The sequence below is a fragment of the Podospora pseudopauciseta genome, chromosome 6, assembly GCF_035222475.1.
Source record: "Podospora pseudopauciseta strain CBS 411.78 chromosome 6, whole genome shotgun sequence".
In the NCBI taxonomy this organism is placed as follows: domain Eukaryota; kingdom Fungi; phylum Ascomycota; class Sordariomycetes; order Sordariales; family Podosporaceae; genus Podospora; species Podospora pseudopauciseta.
Genome location: NC_085895.1, coordinates 1,228,212 through 1,244,996, shown reverse-complemented (window position 1 = coordinate 1,244,996; position 16,785 = coordinate 1,228,212). Strand labels below are relative to the sequence as shown.

General features: G+C 50.5%; 5 protein-coding genes and 2 non-coding genes across 7 annotated transcripts; 2 read left to right on the top strand and 5 right to left on the bottom strand.

Annotated features, from left to right (window-relative positions):
- Positions 1 to 1,550: 1,550 nt before the first annotated feature.
- Positions 1,551 to 4,017, bottom strand: QC763_606070 (uncharacterized protein). Its single transcript, XM_062914450.1, has 2 exons — positions 2,704 to 4,017; positions 1,551 to 2,638 (listed from the first exon to the last, which is right to left on the bottom strand). The coding sequence occupies exons 1-2, from the start codon at positions 2,885 to 2,887 to the stop codon at positions 1,887 to 1,889; spliced, it is 936 nt and encodes a 311-aa protein (XP_062762692.1). The 5' UTR covers positions 2,888 to 4,017; the 3' UTR covers positions 1,551 to 1,886.
- A 2,885-nt stretch (positions 4,018 to 6,902) lies between these two features.
- Positions 6,903 to 8,616, bottom strand: QC763_606060 (uncharacterized protein; the record flags this gene model as incomplete). The annotated part of the gene is given in 3 exon segments (XM_062914449.1): positions 6,903 to 7,258; positions 7,267 to 7,792; positions 8,151 to 8,616. Coding segments are annotated over 2 exon segments (489 nt in total). The 3' UTR covers positions 6,903 to 7,258; positions 7,267 to 7,769.
- A 1,306-nt stretch (positions 8,617 to 9,922) lies between these two features.
- On the bottom strand, positions 9,923 to 10,258 carry QC763_0091240 (uncharacterized protein; the record flags this gene model as incomplete). The annotated part of the gene is made up of 2 exons (XM_062906244.1): positions 9,923 to 10,021; positions 10,097 to 10,258. The coding sequence occupies 2 exons, from the start codon at positions 10,256 to 10,258 to the stop codon at positions 9,923 to 9,925; spliced, it is 261 nt and encodes an 86-aa protein (XP_062762690.1).
- A 2,542-nt stretch (positions 10,259 to 12,800) lies between these two features.
- Positions 12,801 to 12,957, top strand: QC763_0091230. Its single transcript has 2 exons — positions 12,801 to 12,836; positions 12,922 to 12,957. It is a non-coding gene; the product is annotated as a tRNA-Ala (tRNA).
- Positions 12,958 to 13,884: 927 nt separating this feature from the next.
- QC763_0091220 lies at positions 13,885 to 14,035 on the top strand. Its single transcript has 2 exons — positions 13,885 to 13,921; positions 14,000 to 14,035. It is a non-coding gene; the product is annotated as a tRNA-Ala (tRNA).
- A 763-nt stretch (positions 14,036 to 14,798) lies between these two features.
- On the bottom strand, positions 14,799 to 15,946 carry SEC4 (GTP-binding protein; the record flags this gene model as incomplete). Its single annotated transcript, XM_062914448.1, has 3 exons — positions 14,799 to 15,456; positions 15,515 to 15,782; positions 15,917 to 15,946. 3 exons carry the CDS (start codon positions 15,944 to 15,946, stop codon positions 15,131 to 15,133), a joined length of 624 nt encoding a protein of 207 aa, XP_062762689.1. The 3' UTR covers positions 14,799 to 15,130.
- Positions 15,947 to 16,554: 608 nt separating this feature from the next.
- QC763_0091200 (uncharacterized protein) lies at positions 16,555 to 16,742 on the bottom strand (the record flags this gene model as incomplete). The annotated part of the gene is made up of 1 exon (XM_062906243.1): positions 16,555 to 16,742. Exon 1 carries the CDS (start codon positions 16,669 to 16,671, stop codon positions 16,555 to 16,557), a length of 117 nt encoding a protein of 38 aa, XP_062762688.1. The 5' UTR covers positions 16,672 to 16,742.
- Positions 16,743 to 16,785: the final 43 nt, after the last annotated feature.

Sequence of the window (16,785 nt, the reverse complement as noted above, 5' to 3'; positions counted from 1 at the left end):
CAGGTAGGTGTGGGAGGATTAATTTGTGTTTTAAGCTACGGTACTCTGCAACTAGCTGGAGAGAGGTGGTTAATTGATGTTGTTTCGTCCAGCATGATAGGTTTTATGAGCCGCTTTATGTGATGATAAGGCAAGATGTGTACTCTCCCTGTTGTGAAGGGCGCAATGCCTACTGACTGCCTATTTTGTCCCCTCATCGTTCCGATTAGACAATAAACATTGCTGGTACCTAATGTTATGTTTACCACTTTTTGAAACTACTGATTTTTGAGATTTTTTTGAAGTGGAGATTCTTCTCAAGTGTTGAGTCTCTGGTAAAGATAACTGCCAAGTGAGAATTGAGACATTGCTAGGCACAGCTAAGCTGGGAGCAAGTGCAGAAATGTCCTGGGTAAGTATTCAGTTTAATATTCATTTTGAAATACATAGTCTCAGCCATTGGGCTGTCACGTCTCTATGCCACATCGATTGTATTTATATATATATATATATATATATATATATATATATATATATATACCAGTAGCCGAAAAGCAACTTCATCATCTCCCTCATCCCGAGCCCTTCATTTCTCGAATTTTCCCTCTCACTGGTCACTTCATGGTCTGGATAACTGAAACATTGCTACCCAAGTCATATTCAACTCCCAAAGAGACAGTAGTTAGGTCTGCAAAGATAACCTCGGTTTCACACAAAACCCTCGAAACATCCTTTAAACCCTTCCGAACCCAGCCCCGGCCCTCGACCATTAGTTATCAGGTTCAAAAACCCTTCCACCCCATGACGCGCTCGCATCCCCTCCCACAACTGTCACGTGCTTCCCAACGCAGATCAAATCTATTCTTATTTTTTTTTGGCATCAGCAATGACGTCCCCCAGGGTCTAGGTCTCGGCTCACGTCTCTGCTTCCGTTCCCACCCCTGTTGATTCCCCGTCGATCACACCCCAGGCCTAACCTTGCCAACCGCGCGCGCGTTTTGCCCTGAGCGAGGCGAAAAATAAATTATTCGTGCGAGCGGTTGTCATGCGATTGACGTAACGCTATAAAGTCAAAAGCGTGTACTCTGCAAACCTTCTCACCAACAAATATCCCGGGGAGGGGGGCTGGGGAAAGGCCTGTTGTTGTGGAGTTTATGCCCATTGGAATGGAGTTCAGCTTCCAGCTTTACAAAGGACATTATCGATTGTATAGTTAGATGGCTGGTTCGGGCCGATGATGCACGCAGAAAAGAAAAGCAGGTTCCGTAGATTATAATAGTCAATAGTGTAATAATAATACCCTCTCATGAATATTATTCCAATGTTTATGTTCTGTGTTGTTTTGAGGAAAACAACCCCAAGTAACCCCGCTTCAAACCACCTCACCCCCTGCGCCAAGCACGCCATCCTGTTATTGATTTCCTCCTCCTCCTCTCTCCTTGCATCATGTCCCTGTCTCACTCCGTATTTGCTTGTGAGCCTTTCAAAACATTACAAAAAGTTCAGATACATGTAGTTGTTTAGTCCCCCTAATGTCATTGATGATACGCCCTCTTTCCCCCCTCCCCACCCCTCCCCCCCCGTAAACAAAGTTCTTCAATTCAGTCGTGGTATCGTAGAATGAAGTTTTGCTGCGCCCGAACCGCTTGACAATAAAAAATAATATCAAAAACGCCGAAAAGAGTAATCCGAAGCGCCAGTAAAAAGTTGGTTGGTAAATGTGATATGCCCGGCCCATTGTTGTGTCCAATATCCGCCGTTCTCGCAATGCTGTTGGATGTGTTGTTGGATGGAGGTGTTATGCAAAACCCGCTGTGCTATGCTTGACAGAAAAACCAATGTGTTGGCACCCCCTCCCAAAAACAAAAAAGTGACCCAATGAATCATAGCCAAGTTTCCCTAGCCCTTCACCCGCTCGTGGGGAATGTCTTTCGCTTTCCCCGTGGCAGATGCAGGTCTGGTGCGGGCGCGCCTTCACCGCCAAATGTGACGTGCATTTTCCCTCCATCCACCAAAGGGACAACAACAGCGGGGCCGTTCTCTAACACTGGCGTTTCTGCCGGCGTGAAGGGAAGACCGAGGCCTGTTACGGCCTCGCTCTGGGAGCGCTGGTGCTTGTCGATTTTTCTGGGCTGTGGAGGGTAGAGCGCCTGCCTTCCAGCACGCTCCATGTCTTTAACCACACTCCCAATCAACACGGGGTCCCACAAGGGGAGAATCCGGTAGCCCAGGCTTTCCATGATGCACCTTTCGGTGACATTGATTTGGTCGCAAGTCCACTGGTTCTTCCCCCATGCTGATGCGTAGTATTGTGTGGGCTCCTGGCAATCCTCCAGAAACTTGACGGCAATGATCAATGCGGTCAGAACGATAATCTCCGGACCAACACAGTCGATGTGTAGCTGGGCCATCCCCACCGGACTGACCGGGAGCGTGTGCCGCTTGGGAAGCTCAGAGAGCGCCTCTCTCTGTGCCAGCGGGCAGAGCAACCTCCAATTGAGCGAAAACTTGGAGCTGAGCGAATCCAAAATGCAAACTGCAAGGCCGATGGTGTCCATTGGCAGATCAGCCCGGACTAGAATCTCATGAACAAGGGCGACTGACGGCACAGCCAGAGAAGCCGTTGGAGGCACAAGGTTTACCAAGTGGACGGCGGGGCCTGTGAAACGGGGCCGTTAGAAACCAATTGCGAAACAATAACAAACACTGAGAAAGCCCACATACCGAAAAGGACAGAATCAGCAAGTCCTCCATCTTCAAAAAGAGACCTCGGGCTGTGAGCGATCAAGGAGTCGCGTGACGAGGGTGGAGGGGTCGGGAGGTTGGAGAGCGGCTTGTAGGTTTGCGCAAAGTACTCCTCGTCGAAATCGTACTCGTCATCCGAGTATTCGGGGGAGTAGGTAGCCATTGCTTTGGATATTGTATGGTAGTTATGGTGGTTCTGGAGGTGTTGTTTTGCGAAGCGTGATTCACGGTCCCAGAAATCGAACGTGTCGGTTGCCAGTGCTTCCTACGGGCAACAACAACAACAACAGCTTAGTAGAGCAGGCTGGCAAGCTGCTCATATCTGACCTCAGAACCAGAAGTGGCTTGATCGTTTTTCTTCTTCCCCTGGACAGGATCGTCGTAAAAAATATCGAAGCGAGACCTATATGCGATATGTGCGTCGTGATGCTTGGTTGTTTGGTGGCTGTGAACACGAGGTTTCGAGTAGCACGTAAGGGGGCCGGGCCGAAGCGCAACGGAACCAAACACAAGGGTTGTTTTTCTGCGAGGAAGTCGTTTGGGTGCAAGACGAACGAGCTGGGAGGTCGGACAGACGGACAAGGCCGAGAGGATGGGGAATATATGTTGGAGAAGAGAAAGGGTGGGGGGAGGCTATGGGTGATATTGTATGTGTGCCAAGTCGCTGGAGCCAGGACCGGGGGTCGCCAAAAGGGGGGTGCCCTGATCAGATGGATTTGCGGTGTCGAACCCGTCGATTGGCGTCGAGTCGGCGGGCGCAAGACCTGCTGCAGTGCTGCACGACCGATTGCTGGGGCCGATGTGTCCGATGGCTCCGCTTTATATGCAGCTGCGTCGGAAAGAAGGAAGGCTGATGGCCTGACAAAGCCCTTTAACTGCTCGAATAAAATGCTGCTTTCTCCTCTGGAGAATCCTGGAGAATCTGGAACCCTGGCTCTTCTTGGAGGGTAAATTCCTTGCTGACGACGACGACGCAATCTGCAATCTGGATGAACAAGATCCGGCGAGAGGCGCTGAGCGCTGAGTGCTGATCCATAGCGGGGCATGGTGCGAATCCAGGGTCGAGGCCACCAACGGGGAGGAGGGGAGCCCGCCTGAATTCGGGTCTTTTTTCAGTGCTTGCACAAACATCCGTCAGAAACAGAAATGTCTAGGCTGCTCGCGCTCTGATGCTGCAGCCCATACCTGCAACACCGGAAATGACAGCGAAAACCTCTGCTTGACGCCAACTGCGGCCGCTACCATAAACTACCACAGCTACGAGGATGCCCTCTGCGAGCCCTCGTGTCAACAGGCGGTCAGTGGATGTCTTCAGGGGGGAAACAGTTGCGGAGTTTGGCCTGCCTTAGGTCGCAGCGCCACCAAGTCCAGCTAGGGCAGACTTGGTGGGGATGCCTGCAAGCCCTTCCCTAGCGCTGGCATACCGATAGCACAATGATGCCATTGGATGCCTTCCACTACACACGCCTGGTGACATGTGCCTACACGGAAAACATTCATATGCAAACATTCATCGTATTTCTTTCTCAACTTTTTGTCTGGCTTCGGGCCCAACCCAGTGTGTCAAGGCTACCCCAGGGTGTTACAGACTCGGATCCTCATGGCCGTGGCCTGACCATTCTTCATGACCACATTCCTCACGTCAGTCCCTTCGGCACATCATCATGGCTTTTCCTCACAAGCTTTAGCCAAGCGAATCCCGTTCCTGAATACGAACGCTCATCTTCAGCAGCAAGCAGGGTGCTCTTGGCTAAAAACAAAGCTGCAGATTCACTGTCACTTTGGGAATATCTGCTGCTCGGCAATTCGGCAGTCTTCCATGCAGAGTCGACCTTCGCACTCACATCCAGACCTCGCTCGCAAAATCACCTGCAGAACACGCGAGTTGCCTTCCCCAGGAAATCAATAGCGAGCCAGCACATCGCAATCACGGCTTGACATTGCTGCTGCAGCTGCGTTGATTAAGCCTCAACCTCTGGTGGTACCATGGGACGACTGCCGCATGCCTAGACCTGGTCTCCTGCATACATTGGGTATGTGGGTGTGTGGGTGTGTGGGTGGGTGTGATGTCCCGGCAGGGCTGAACAAGCAACAAAAGAAACAAAAAAAATTCAAAAAAAATTCGCGAAGCCGGCCTCCCCTTCCGTGACCACCACTGCCATTGTTGCCGCCATGTACATATTCCCGCAGTCGTGCTCCGCTCCCCGCTTCGCCCGCGGCCAGAAGCGCGCCACTGGAGCAAGTATTGGCTCAGCCATCCATCCCACCACCAACTCCCACTCTCTTCTCTGCAGCAGTCCCCAATCCGATGCTGTCTCGGCAAAAGCTTGGTATGCACCCCTCCGAAAGCAGTGTTTGGCTATTGTTGCGAGAAAAATTCTAGAACAGTGAAACCTTGACCAACTTCTGCTCAGCTCATGCAAGAGCGGCCGCATTTTCTGATGTGAGATGAACTGTGTTCATCACCAACAGGCCACGTTCCATCCTCCGTGTGTCCGAGGATCAGGTTGGGATAGAGAAGAGAAAAAAATGTGCTCGAGGCACGGATACGTGGAGTAGTTGGATGATCGAATGATTACGAATGTTTTGTTTCAGAAACAATATCCACAGAAGGGTTGTGTGTGGAGTTTGGCACTGACGAGGCTGTGTGTGTGAGGATACGAACAAGAAATAAGGAGGGTTTTCCTGGATTCCTCTCGCCAGTGAAGATCACAAAATAGACATTTGGGGCTCTTTTTTTACACCCTTCTTTGCCCATGAGATCCGCTGTTAGACTAGCAGGGCAAAGTCCAAAAGACAAGAACGTCCAAAAGTTGTGTGCAGAGAGAAAGAACCCTAACCCGAGACCATACTACCCCTTTTTTTACCCCTGAATCATTCCTCCATCGTCACCACAGACATCAACCCAACCACCTCAAGTCCAGCTGCGCAGTTCAGCACCGAGACTTTTGAAAAATCCGAGACTCAACTTCTCACGATGTTCTAATCTCTTCTTGACTCACACACGAAAGCACCCCCAAACGACAAAAAGGAACTACACAAACCAAGACTTCGAGATAAACCGCTTACGGTCGGTAATGTCGATGTCGTTTGTCCGGGAAAATGAAGATATCTCGTACTGTAAATATATCAACGTCCGTTGAAGTCAGCCCGACCACAATCTCCCACAGAACATCTTCAACTCCAATCAGAAAACCGCAATGCAGGCCCATGAGACACTTTCCCGGGGCATAGCCGTCCTAATTCTCTCCAGTATTATAGTGAAGGCTTTCCAAAACAGTCCAAATTTCTGACATCATCATTTTCCATAGCCATAATCAAATAAAAGAAAAGTTTGAAAAAGTGTAGCCTCCTCGGACTCCAAACTCACCCACACCTCGAAGGACTGTCCTTGTCCAACTACCCTCGGATTCCTACCTATGGAGATCCAAAAGATCAATGGGCGGTGAACACCCAACTCACCCGCAGGTATGATATTCCTTCCTCCAACACCGAGCGACACACACACACACGTGCGCTGCATATACTGCACAAGGTACGTTACCTGATCCAACCACAAGTTTCATGACATCAACCTGCCATATAGTCCGAACCCCCCCCGGCGCGCCCCTCGCACTTTCCCCATCCAAACTGTATTTGGTTCCCAAGTTTTGGTCCTTTCTTTACCTGATTCTTATTCTTGGTAAAACATCCCCATCCACTATACCCCTCCACCACAAGAGCTTCACACAGAAAACAACAAATAATCATCACAATATATCCTCAAGTCGAAGTACCTACTCTCAGTCCCGTTATTTCCAAGTATTTGCCAAACAAACCCCATACCAATTTTCTTTATTTTTCTTTTCATTTTTTTTTCCATAAAAAAACCCTACATCTGCGTTATGATCGTTACGTACCTACCTGCCTAGGTAGACCTATCACCCCTACCCACCACATGCCTCACGTATCATCCTCTCAAAAATGACCAATCCGTTTACCAAGCTCGATTCATTCCTACTCATACCTAACCCACCATCCCATCCTCACGTGACAGCCCAGAAAGGTAGCAACAAACTTGTTCATTCCATCTTCTTGGCATCCATTCCCGTTCTCATCACCCCCTTACCCCCACCCGTCGATCCAACACCAACCGTCACAACCTCACCACCCCTTCCCAAGAAACAGCAGCTCAAATCCAGCTCCACAACGTCCCGTTCATTCATCATGCGGTTCCCACTCTTTCAGTTCACGTTTTATCATCCAAAAAAAAAAAAAAAAAGTCAAATCCATCACTACCCCCAAAATACCTGCCCAAAAGAACATGATCAAAACCAATAATCACAATCACAATCAAAACGAAACAGTCATCACGTCCAGGAAAAACCAATCCGGTTGATATTCCCCCCACAACTCAACAACTATGTATCCATCCCAGCTTTCCCCACCAATCTTCCTTCCCCCCATTGCATTTACATTCATCACATTCTACCCCTGTTTGTCCCATATATACCTCCCCCTCTCCCTCTCCCCTCTCTTTTCGTCGTCTGTCATACAAAAGAACAAAAGAAATAAAATACCATCATCGTACTGTGTCATGAATCCAAGCAAAAAAAAAAGAAGAAAAAAGAAAAGCTAAATCTACCGCAAACACACCAGAAACAGAGGAGAGAGAAAAAGTATTAAGCTGACGAGAAAAGAAATCCACCAGGAGATAGGCAAAAAACAAAAACAAAGTGTGAAGAAATAGAGATTGATTCTATCAACTAGTTTCTCGTCGTTGGAAAATCCCCCTCAACTTTCCACGTAGGGAAAAAAAAAAAAAAAAGAAAAAAGAGGAAATTCCGCTGACATCACACTGCTGCTGATTTGCCTATCTCCATTCCCACGTTTTTGTCGTCATTATCGCTGGGTCGTAAAGCTGTCGTTTCCCCCCCTGCCCCCCGGTGGATGAGAGGAGGAAGTCGGTTCGTGGGTTGTAGTGGTGTTTCTCGTCATGTTTTTGATGGGGGTGGTGGAGGTGGATGGTAGATGGTGTTGCATTACGTTTTCATCATGGTCGCCGTTTACTCTTTGACAGGGAGGCGGACTTTTTGTGCAAGAAAAATCCAGAATTAGCCAATGGGTCCGAAAAAGGGGGGCATTTGCTGAGGCGGATGCGATGGGTGTGTCGGCGTCGTTTGGCACCTAAGTAGCCCTCTAGTCGAGGTTGCTCCGGCCCTCCTGAGCATCTTGCTCTTCCGCAGTGACCACATTCGGGCCCTCGCCACCGGAAGGGGCAACGCTGGGGCTCGGAGCGGCAACACCGGGAGACGAACCAGACACTGGCAGGTTGGGGGTGAAGGCAACCGGGGCTTGGGGTCTCGTGTGAACACACACGTTTGCCGACAAAACAAGACGATGTATTGGGCCGAGGTCTGTGCATGTGATAAAAAAAAGTTACTCACCTGAGTTGCCAATAGTGGTGACCTGGCCAATGACGTTGGGGGAGATGAACTGCTGGAGATCGAGCAGGCCAACGTTGTTGAGGAGACCGAGCTGGAGCTGCTGGAGCTGGAGGCCCTTGAGATCAAAGCCGTTGAGAACACCGAGCTGGTGGATCTGGAGGAAGGTGTGGAGCTGCTGGAGCTGAAGGAGAGCCTGAAGATCAAACTTCTGCTGAGCAAAGAGACCCTGGAATTGCAAGATGTTGAAGTTGTTGACGTTGGCGAGGTTGCCGAGGAGACCAATCTGCAGAGAGTTGATGTTGAGGAGGTAGTTGAGGTTGACCTGGTTGAAGCCCTTGAGGCCGTTGAAGGCATTGATATCGAAAGCGAAGGCACGCTTGTCAACCTCAGTGCTGGCGGGAGCAGTGGCAGGAGCAGCGGCAACCATGGCGGCGAGGGTAGAGACGATGACGGTGAAGAACTTCATTTTGACTGATGTTTTTGTTGTTAAGAGAACGACTTGCGAACAAAGAGATTAAAGGATTATAAAGTTTAAGAGCACAGCTCAAAAATGTTCAAAGATTGAAGGAATGAAGCGAACAGCGAGCACAGCTATTGTTGACCAGGTTAGCCTCGACACCAAGTGTTTCGTTTAGATGATTGTTTGGCGGACATACCTCTGAAGAATGAATGACAGAAAGAAGATGGCGAACGGGCCTTGGAAAGCTGGAGTTGTGAATGGGATGAAGAAACAAAAAGTCAGGACAGGACGGGTGATCAGGTCACCTTATATGGTGGCTCGAACGTGCCAAGGACCAGAGGCAACGATGATGGCAAAGATGGGAGCAGGAGTTGCTTGCCAAGGATTTCAGGGAGACGCCGTGATGTTCGGGATGAGAGCACGCACTCATCCGAAGCGTATCAGGCGACAGGTGTCACTGGACGGAGGCGGATGGATAAAACACCACAGGCAGGGCAGGCCAGGATGTGCCGGGATGTGTTGACGATGTTGAGGCGGAACCAAAGAACCGAGAAAGTCAAGGCAACCCAGGCACAGCAGCAACAAATTCCCCGAGACGGGGATGTGCCCTGCACAGGAGGGAGGGTAGTCGAGAACACTCGGCACCTGCAGCAACGTCATGGTACGGAAAGCTCTATGACCGAGGCCATCTGGGACTGTTTTGCTGCCAAGAGAAACACCAAAGACTGGTTGGTGGCATTCGGATATCAAGGGACTAGGTGCTCTCTACACTAGCTCCTGAGTGGGGGTGGGAGGGCGCCCAGTGACGGGATACCCCCAGGTCGAGGCCATTTTGTGGGGGAAGCACAGGTACCATCTGATGTCCAGGAGGTCGCGGGAAGACGCTCGGTGGCCATTCCTGATCACCGCTGAGGATGAGCTGCTCGTTTCGAGTGTTTCGAGGAGCCATGTGCTCCTGGGAGAAGAATAGAGCCAAATTCGGGAACCGGGTGTTCCAACATGACAGTGGCCCTCCTGTATGCCGTTAGCAGGGCTCGGGGATTTTACAAAACAGATGAAAACATGAGCAGCCTATACTAGACCAGACCTTCTCGATCGAATGGATTGAGGACCTGGGACTTGACCCCTTCACGGCCGCCCGCAACGAAGGGATAGCCAAGCTGGCCGTCGAGGTTCTCTCTCAGTCCATCACACTGACAAGGAGTACATTGGTGTTCAGCCGAAGGGAAAGGTAACAGTCGGTGATTAAGCGATCAAGCGATTAAGCTTGCCTTAGTTGAACCCATCCGATGCCGAGAGCTGTTGCGGTGTTTCAAGCCTGGCAAGCCTCAATTGCCCCCCCAATTCCGGCACTTGTTTGGCGAGAAGTGGCTAAATAGCGGGTCCTCTGGGGCGGGAGAGGCTCAAAGGTCTGAAGCCGATTAGCGGGAAGCCCCTGTTAACGTTACAGCCGGGTGCCTTAGGGGTGCCTGGGGGTGGCACCCACCGATTCCAAGACCCCCGCCCAGGCGTCCAGGGGGGTGATTGGGGCTGCTGATTGGTTGGATCCCATCTTGAAGCCGTGCACTTGCAACGACGGGACCGAGCGCTCATGCGGAGACACACAATAGATGTCGCAGATGGCACACTTTGAAGCAGCCAAATCCATGGCATTGCTCTTTTTCCAACATGGGAATGGCCTCGCTTGAATTTCTTCACCTGACTTGGATGCCTTGGCCACCGGATCTGTGCGGGTTCCGGCTGAAGAAGTGGGCTCCTGACAGACAGCACGCCATCACAGGATTGCACGACGTCTTGCGATGACAGCTACGAACAGGCACAGCATGCGGAGCAATGCAGGTACTCCATCTGAAGATGGCAAAGCAGTGTGACCTCCCCAAATTAGAACCACGAGATCATCAATCATCAGGTATGTTCCAGCAACTCCAACCCCCTCCAGCACCAGTAACAGATTCATCTCAAGTTTATACTCATCATAGAGATAGCCCGATCTAATTACATTATCACGATCGGTCTGAAGAAACCCTAACAAAAGAAAAAGTATCTTGGGGTCGACCCCGGCATCTGCCGCACCCCCAGCCATTCCTGACAGCCAAGGACCGGACTTTGCTCCCTCCCAGACCCCACTCACTCATATGTTTGCAACCCCGGCCTTTCATCCGGAAGCTCATCGGATGTTTAGAGCAGACTCCTGTTCTTGACCCAACTGGCTTACCGTCACTAAGTTGTTGGGACGACCCGAACAGGGGCAGCTCCCGCAACAAGGTTGAGCTCCTCCATTCAGAAACCCCTGAGCTGTTCCCGTGCCGTTCATCACTTAACGGGTGAGGTCTGACAGGTTATCGACAGCGTCCTCCACATCGACCTCCTCAGCCTCCTCAACTTCCTCAACAGCAACAGCCGGAATAGCGGTCTCAGCTGCGGCTGGAACAACAACGGAAGCAGGAGCTGCTACTGCCTCAGCGGTGATCGTAGCAAAGGCTTGAACAACTGCTGAAGCTGAATCAACAGCAGGAATGGCAGTAGCAACACCGGCGGATGACGCATAGATATCATTGGCGGCACCAACGACAACATCTGGGTTTGCTGTGGCGATGCTGAAAACTGCCTCAAAATCGGCCGAGTCAACGGACTCAACAAGATCATCAACTCCAGGATCAGCGGTGGCGATCGTGAAGTCTGCCGCCGCCGTCGCAGTAGCTGTCTCCAATGGCGGGTTCTCAGCTGTCGCAATTGTGAAAGCAGCTTCTTCCTGACCACCAACGCCCGAACCAATGGCGCCTGATCCAGCCCCTTGAGCACACGACTGACGTTTGGCATACCGTCCACGGCGAAGTACGGTTCGCTTCATGGTCTTCCTGGCATCAGCAATTTCTCGTTTGAAGAGGCCTGACGACATGGTCAGCAAAAGCTTCACCTGGTTTTGGGAAAAAAAGTATGCGGACCTAGGTTGAACCCCCCAAGTACCTTCCCCTTGCTGAACAGATTTTGCACACCTCCCAGATTGAGGAAGCCAAGCTGCTGGAATTGTTGCAGCTGAGCAAGCTGGAAGAATAGATCGATATCATTGTTGAAGCCAAACCCCAGGATATTATTGCGGTTGAACTGCCCACCCAAACAGAATCCGCTAAGCATAGCCAGGATAGCATCAACGATCTCATCTTGGTTACCGAGATCGATATTGCCTAGGTTTAGGCCGTTGACGTCCAAGCTGTTGAAATCCACCTGTCCACCGAGGTTAAAGTTGTTGATATCCACATTGGGCGAGGCAAAGCTGCTGGTGGAATTACTGAAAACACCAGTGGAGTTATTCAAAACCTGGGCTGACGCCAGGCCAACGGATAGAAATAAAACTGTGGTCTTCATGGTGGGTGGTTTCTTTGAAAGTCTGCCTGCAAACAATGGTGTGTAAGGAATGTCAAAGAATGGAAGGAGCACAGCTAGAAGGTCTCAATCAGTACATATCTCCAAGCCAAAGGGAGATCAACATACCTCTGATGTCGAAAAGTTAGAAAAGAGCGTAAGTGCAGCGTAAGTGAAAAAGAATCGAGCAGCACAGAATGAAAGAGGCCCTCAAACACCAAACATTGAGGGCCAGCCGAGATGATATACACTCGGCTGCCACCTTTTCACTTCAAATTAAGGCACATCTCACGGCTGGTACCGTTACCGGCTGCCGGATGGGAGTATTTGGGAATCTCGGTGATGGAGATGGGATGAGGAAACAAACCCACCCATTAACCATAAAACTTGCACAGCTAACATCCCGTCGTCTTTCACACGGTCGATGAAACGGGGGGTGGATATAAGCCGAGGTCATCACAAGTACAGCACACAAATCAAGGCTTTGGGTGTGAGTGTGCATGTCATGCACGGTAGATCCTGAGGATGAGACTTGGGGGCGCGGCTGGTAAAGACCAAGAGACGGAATGAGAATTTTTGAGGCTGCCTGATTCTTGAAGGATCGATGAAGACGAGCATTGGAATGATATTGAGCTGTGTCAAAGCACCTCATTCTTGACATCACCCGTGTGATAGAGCGGTTCAAACCATATGATCACATCCTGCCCAGGTCCAACTGGCAAATACATACTGCTGTCTGTACAGTGAGATTTTCCACGTCATGGGCAAACACAGACCATTACGCTTTATATACATCCTCCATCCCTCCTACTTCCAGCAACTTCAAAGGGCGTATAGTCTAGTGGTAGGACTTCTCATTCGCACTTGCTGCCCTCCCTGCCGGCCTAATAAATCCCCACCCCTAGACAGGACGGGATGCACGCAGGATTTGGGCAGCGGGATCTTGGCATGAGAGGGTCCCGGGTTCAAACCCCGGTACGTCCATTTTTGAAGTCATCTCGGGTTTCCTCTTTTTCTCAATCTCTTTTTTGCTTCCCAACTTTTTTGTAGTCGCTGGTCCCTCCAGATGGAATGCTGTCATTGATTGTATCGTCCAAAAGCGTCACTGAACAATATCTTGACCAAACCTCCTGCTGCTTCCTGTTCGCCCACTTATCACTCTGAACACCTCCTTACCTAGGTAGTTTGGCTGCCATAGGCTAAGGAGACGTGACAGTCGACACTCATGCTCGTGTTCGTGAAGGCTCTCCAGAAAAGACAGAAGGCCTTACAACCTGAACTCGACATATCATCATCATCTCTCTGGCCATTGTGATCCTTGCCAAAGACACAACCATTGGCTCTCCCCTTTGCCCCTCTAGACAAGCAACCTGCCACGGGTATCTGCCTACCTGCCAAGCACGCCCAACGATATCGTATCCCAACAAAAAACAAGCGGCTCATGGTCTAGCAGGCAAGATCTCTATGCAGACACTGGTCTACCTCTTTGATCGCCCTACAAGAATTGGGCCATCGGTTTGGGGAGAGGGTTTGTTCAGCAAAAGTGACCTAGGTTCGAACCCCAATGCGCCCTTTCGTTTTGTCTTGTCTTGTTTTTTTTGCCCTACAATGATGATAATTCCGGGTAAGGGATGTATGAAGAGAGAGGGATAGACATAATAGACTTTCTTGGTTAGCGAATAAGTTGTTGAGCATCCTGGTCGAAGACAATAACACAAACACCAACAACACCATCCAACCAAAACCACCCCATATCCCTCACCACAATCCCAAGAAAGCCCCATCCCAAACCCACAGACAACCGCAGATACCCGCTCCTCCCCTCCCAGCTCACCAAGTTTGCTCCTTCCATCCAAAGTCCCCCCCCCCTGCTATAGCAACGTCGCCGGGACCACATAAACCACAAAGACAGGGCGTATGGTCAAGTGGTTACGACGTCTCATTTGCATTAATTAATGCCTGTTGCTTTCCCTACATTGCTCCTGAAGTGGTCGAAAGGTGGTGACTATCATTACAACCATGCTCCATGTGAAGGTCCCGGGTTCGAACCCCGGTGCGTCCAATTTTTGCCCTAGCTCTTCTTCTCCAAGTTTATTTTTGCTTACTGGCATGGATGTTTTGCTTGTTTGTTGTTTGGTTGGTTGGTGATGTTGCTGCTGCTGCTGCTGCTGCTGCTGCTGCTGCTGCTGCTGTTGTTGTTGTTGTTGTTGTTGTTAACTTGAGCAGGGTTCGAATTCAGATGGCTACTAGCAGGGTGACATCTACGCTCCTGTCCCTCCACTTTTTGAATGGGTTTCCTTGTTCTTGATGTTTCCCTTGATGCTGCAGCTGTGATCTTTTTGAATTATCTGAAGACTATTTTGTCTGTGAACTCGGTGAACGGCCACCCCCTTTTTGACCGCAACAAAACCATAACACCGCCCAGTCTCTTCCCCCTTTTGCCTATTCCTACCCCGGCGAAGCAAACTCTCGTCAACAAAGCCGAACCACAAAATTCCTCTCCCATACTTAACAAGCACACACCTACCTGATCACACTGCTGAAAAACATTGTCGTCTCTTTCATCAGCTCATTTTCAATAGCTGTCCCGTTAACCACCCCCAACCACGACTTTTCTTCCCGCTCCGTAGGTAAAAGGAGTCATTTGGCATTTTGCACGAAACGAAAACACAACATTCATGTTGTACATACTCTGTCCTCCTACTTCTGCCCTTCCCAGTCCTTCATCCCCATCTCTTGCTCCCCTTCTCCCTTACCTACCCGCTCACTTCAACACTCAATGTCTCTCACAAGATTCACACACAACATCTCACTCTCGCATCATCCTCATCATCTTATCATCTCTTGCCTTTCATTGGAAAAAAATAAAATAAAAACTGTCTCTCTCTCAAAAATAAAAATAAAAATAGAAACACCCTAAATATTTGCATTTGCCCTACCCATTGTTATCAACCCATCGCGTATGCTTTACCTTCCTCCGCCCCCTCCATATCCCCCCTTCATACCCCCAATCATAATCGCCAGCAGCAAGCATCCCGATGAAAAATAAATAAAAAAGGTCACCCAGCAAAATAAAACCAATACAACCCTGTATCAACCACTCCCTTCCCTTTTGCAACGGTGTTTATGGTCTCTCATACCCTACCCCTCCCCTCCATTAGCAGCAACCACCCCCCTTATCACCCGAAGTCTGGCCCCCAACATTAACCCCCGTCGACGCCCCTGCACTCCCTTGCTCCGTCTTGCTCGTATCGATGATCCTCTTCTTGATATCCGCCGCCAGGCTGTAAAAGGCCTTTTCGATATTCTCATTCGTCTTGGCCGACACCTCCAAAAACGGGATCCCCAGCTCGTCCGCGAGCGCCTGGCCCCGTTCAGTCGACACCACCCGCTTCTCTTCCCAGTCGCACTTGTTGCCAATCAGAATCTTGTTGACGCCCTCGGTGGCGTGTTGCTCGACGTTGGCGAACCAAGTGCGGATGTCTACCCCATGTCATCAGCATACCGTATCAAACAGAAGGGAGGAAAGGGGGTAACCTACTGTTGAACGACCTTTCATCCGTCACATCATACACCAACAAAATACCCATCGCGCCCCTATAATACGCCGTCGTGATCGTCCTGAACCGCTCCTGACCGGCCGTATCCCAAATCTGAAGCTTCACGCGCTTGCCGTCCAGCTCGATCGTCCTGATCTTGAAGTCGATGCCGATCGTCGTGATGAACGAGGGTGTGAACGAGTCCTCCGAAAAGCGGAGGAGGCAGCAGGACTTGCCCACGCCCGAGTCTCCAATCAGCAGGAGCTTGATCTATAAACAGACACATAAAACGCTGTCAGCATCTTGGTTGGGTCCCGCGAGAGATGGGAGGGGGGCGGGAAAACCGAAGTTCCCGGGGAGTGTGATTGTTGTTGTATCGTGGAAATAGGGGGGTTTTGCCATACCAAAAAGTCGTAATTCCTGTTACTCGACATGCTGGGCGGTTGATGATCTATCTGTCTTTCTGTGGGTATTGTGTAGATTCGAGTCAAATATGGAATTCGGCAGCGTCGGGGGATAAAACTCTCGGATGGGAGGTAGGGCGGGTTTGATGGGTTCTCTCGCTCAGGGACAGGTGAAATGCGGTTAGGTTAGGGTTGCCTGTAGGTAATCGTAATGCGCACAATCGAGAGTCTTTCACAGATTAGTTTTTGTAATGTGTGTATCGAGGGAACCGAACTGCGAGTAAAAAAGGAGTGACACGGGTCAGCAACGGGTGGGATTTTTTGATGTATTTGGGTCAAGAGATGACGGCGGCAGCGACTGTTTGGTTATGACAAAGTCTGGGCGGCCCACGGTGAATCAGGGGACTAGATGACCAAAGGCAGGGACGGGGCCTTATGATCGGTAGTTGTGTAAAGTCGGTGAGGGTGGGCAGGACGAAAGGATGGCCTTGAACTTACAAGAGCAGCAGAGCAGAGAGCAACCTGGAAGCAATGGTCGCTTCCCAGGAATCCAGGGACTGCGTAATCAAAGCGTCGTGTTCTAGGTTGCAGCGGCACCGGCGGGGAGAAACTCGACGGCGGCGGGCGTGTCGGGATGGTCAGAAGACACAACGGACTCGGGGGGAAAAGATGGCAACAAAGAGCAATCGGTGACGTCCTTTGCAAATTGTCCTGGAGGTGAGCCTCAACACGCAACTGGAAGCTTGGGAGGTCATGCAGCGAGAGGGACGGCGGCCACAGGTCACCAGGGGTCTTGGCAGCAGCAACCACAGGGCCTGGCCGGGCGCTGGGGCCAAGGGGTCACACAGACAAGCCCCACTACGCCACAA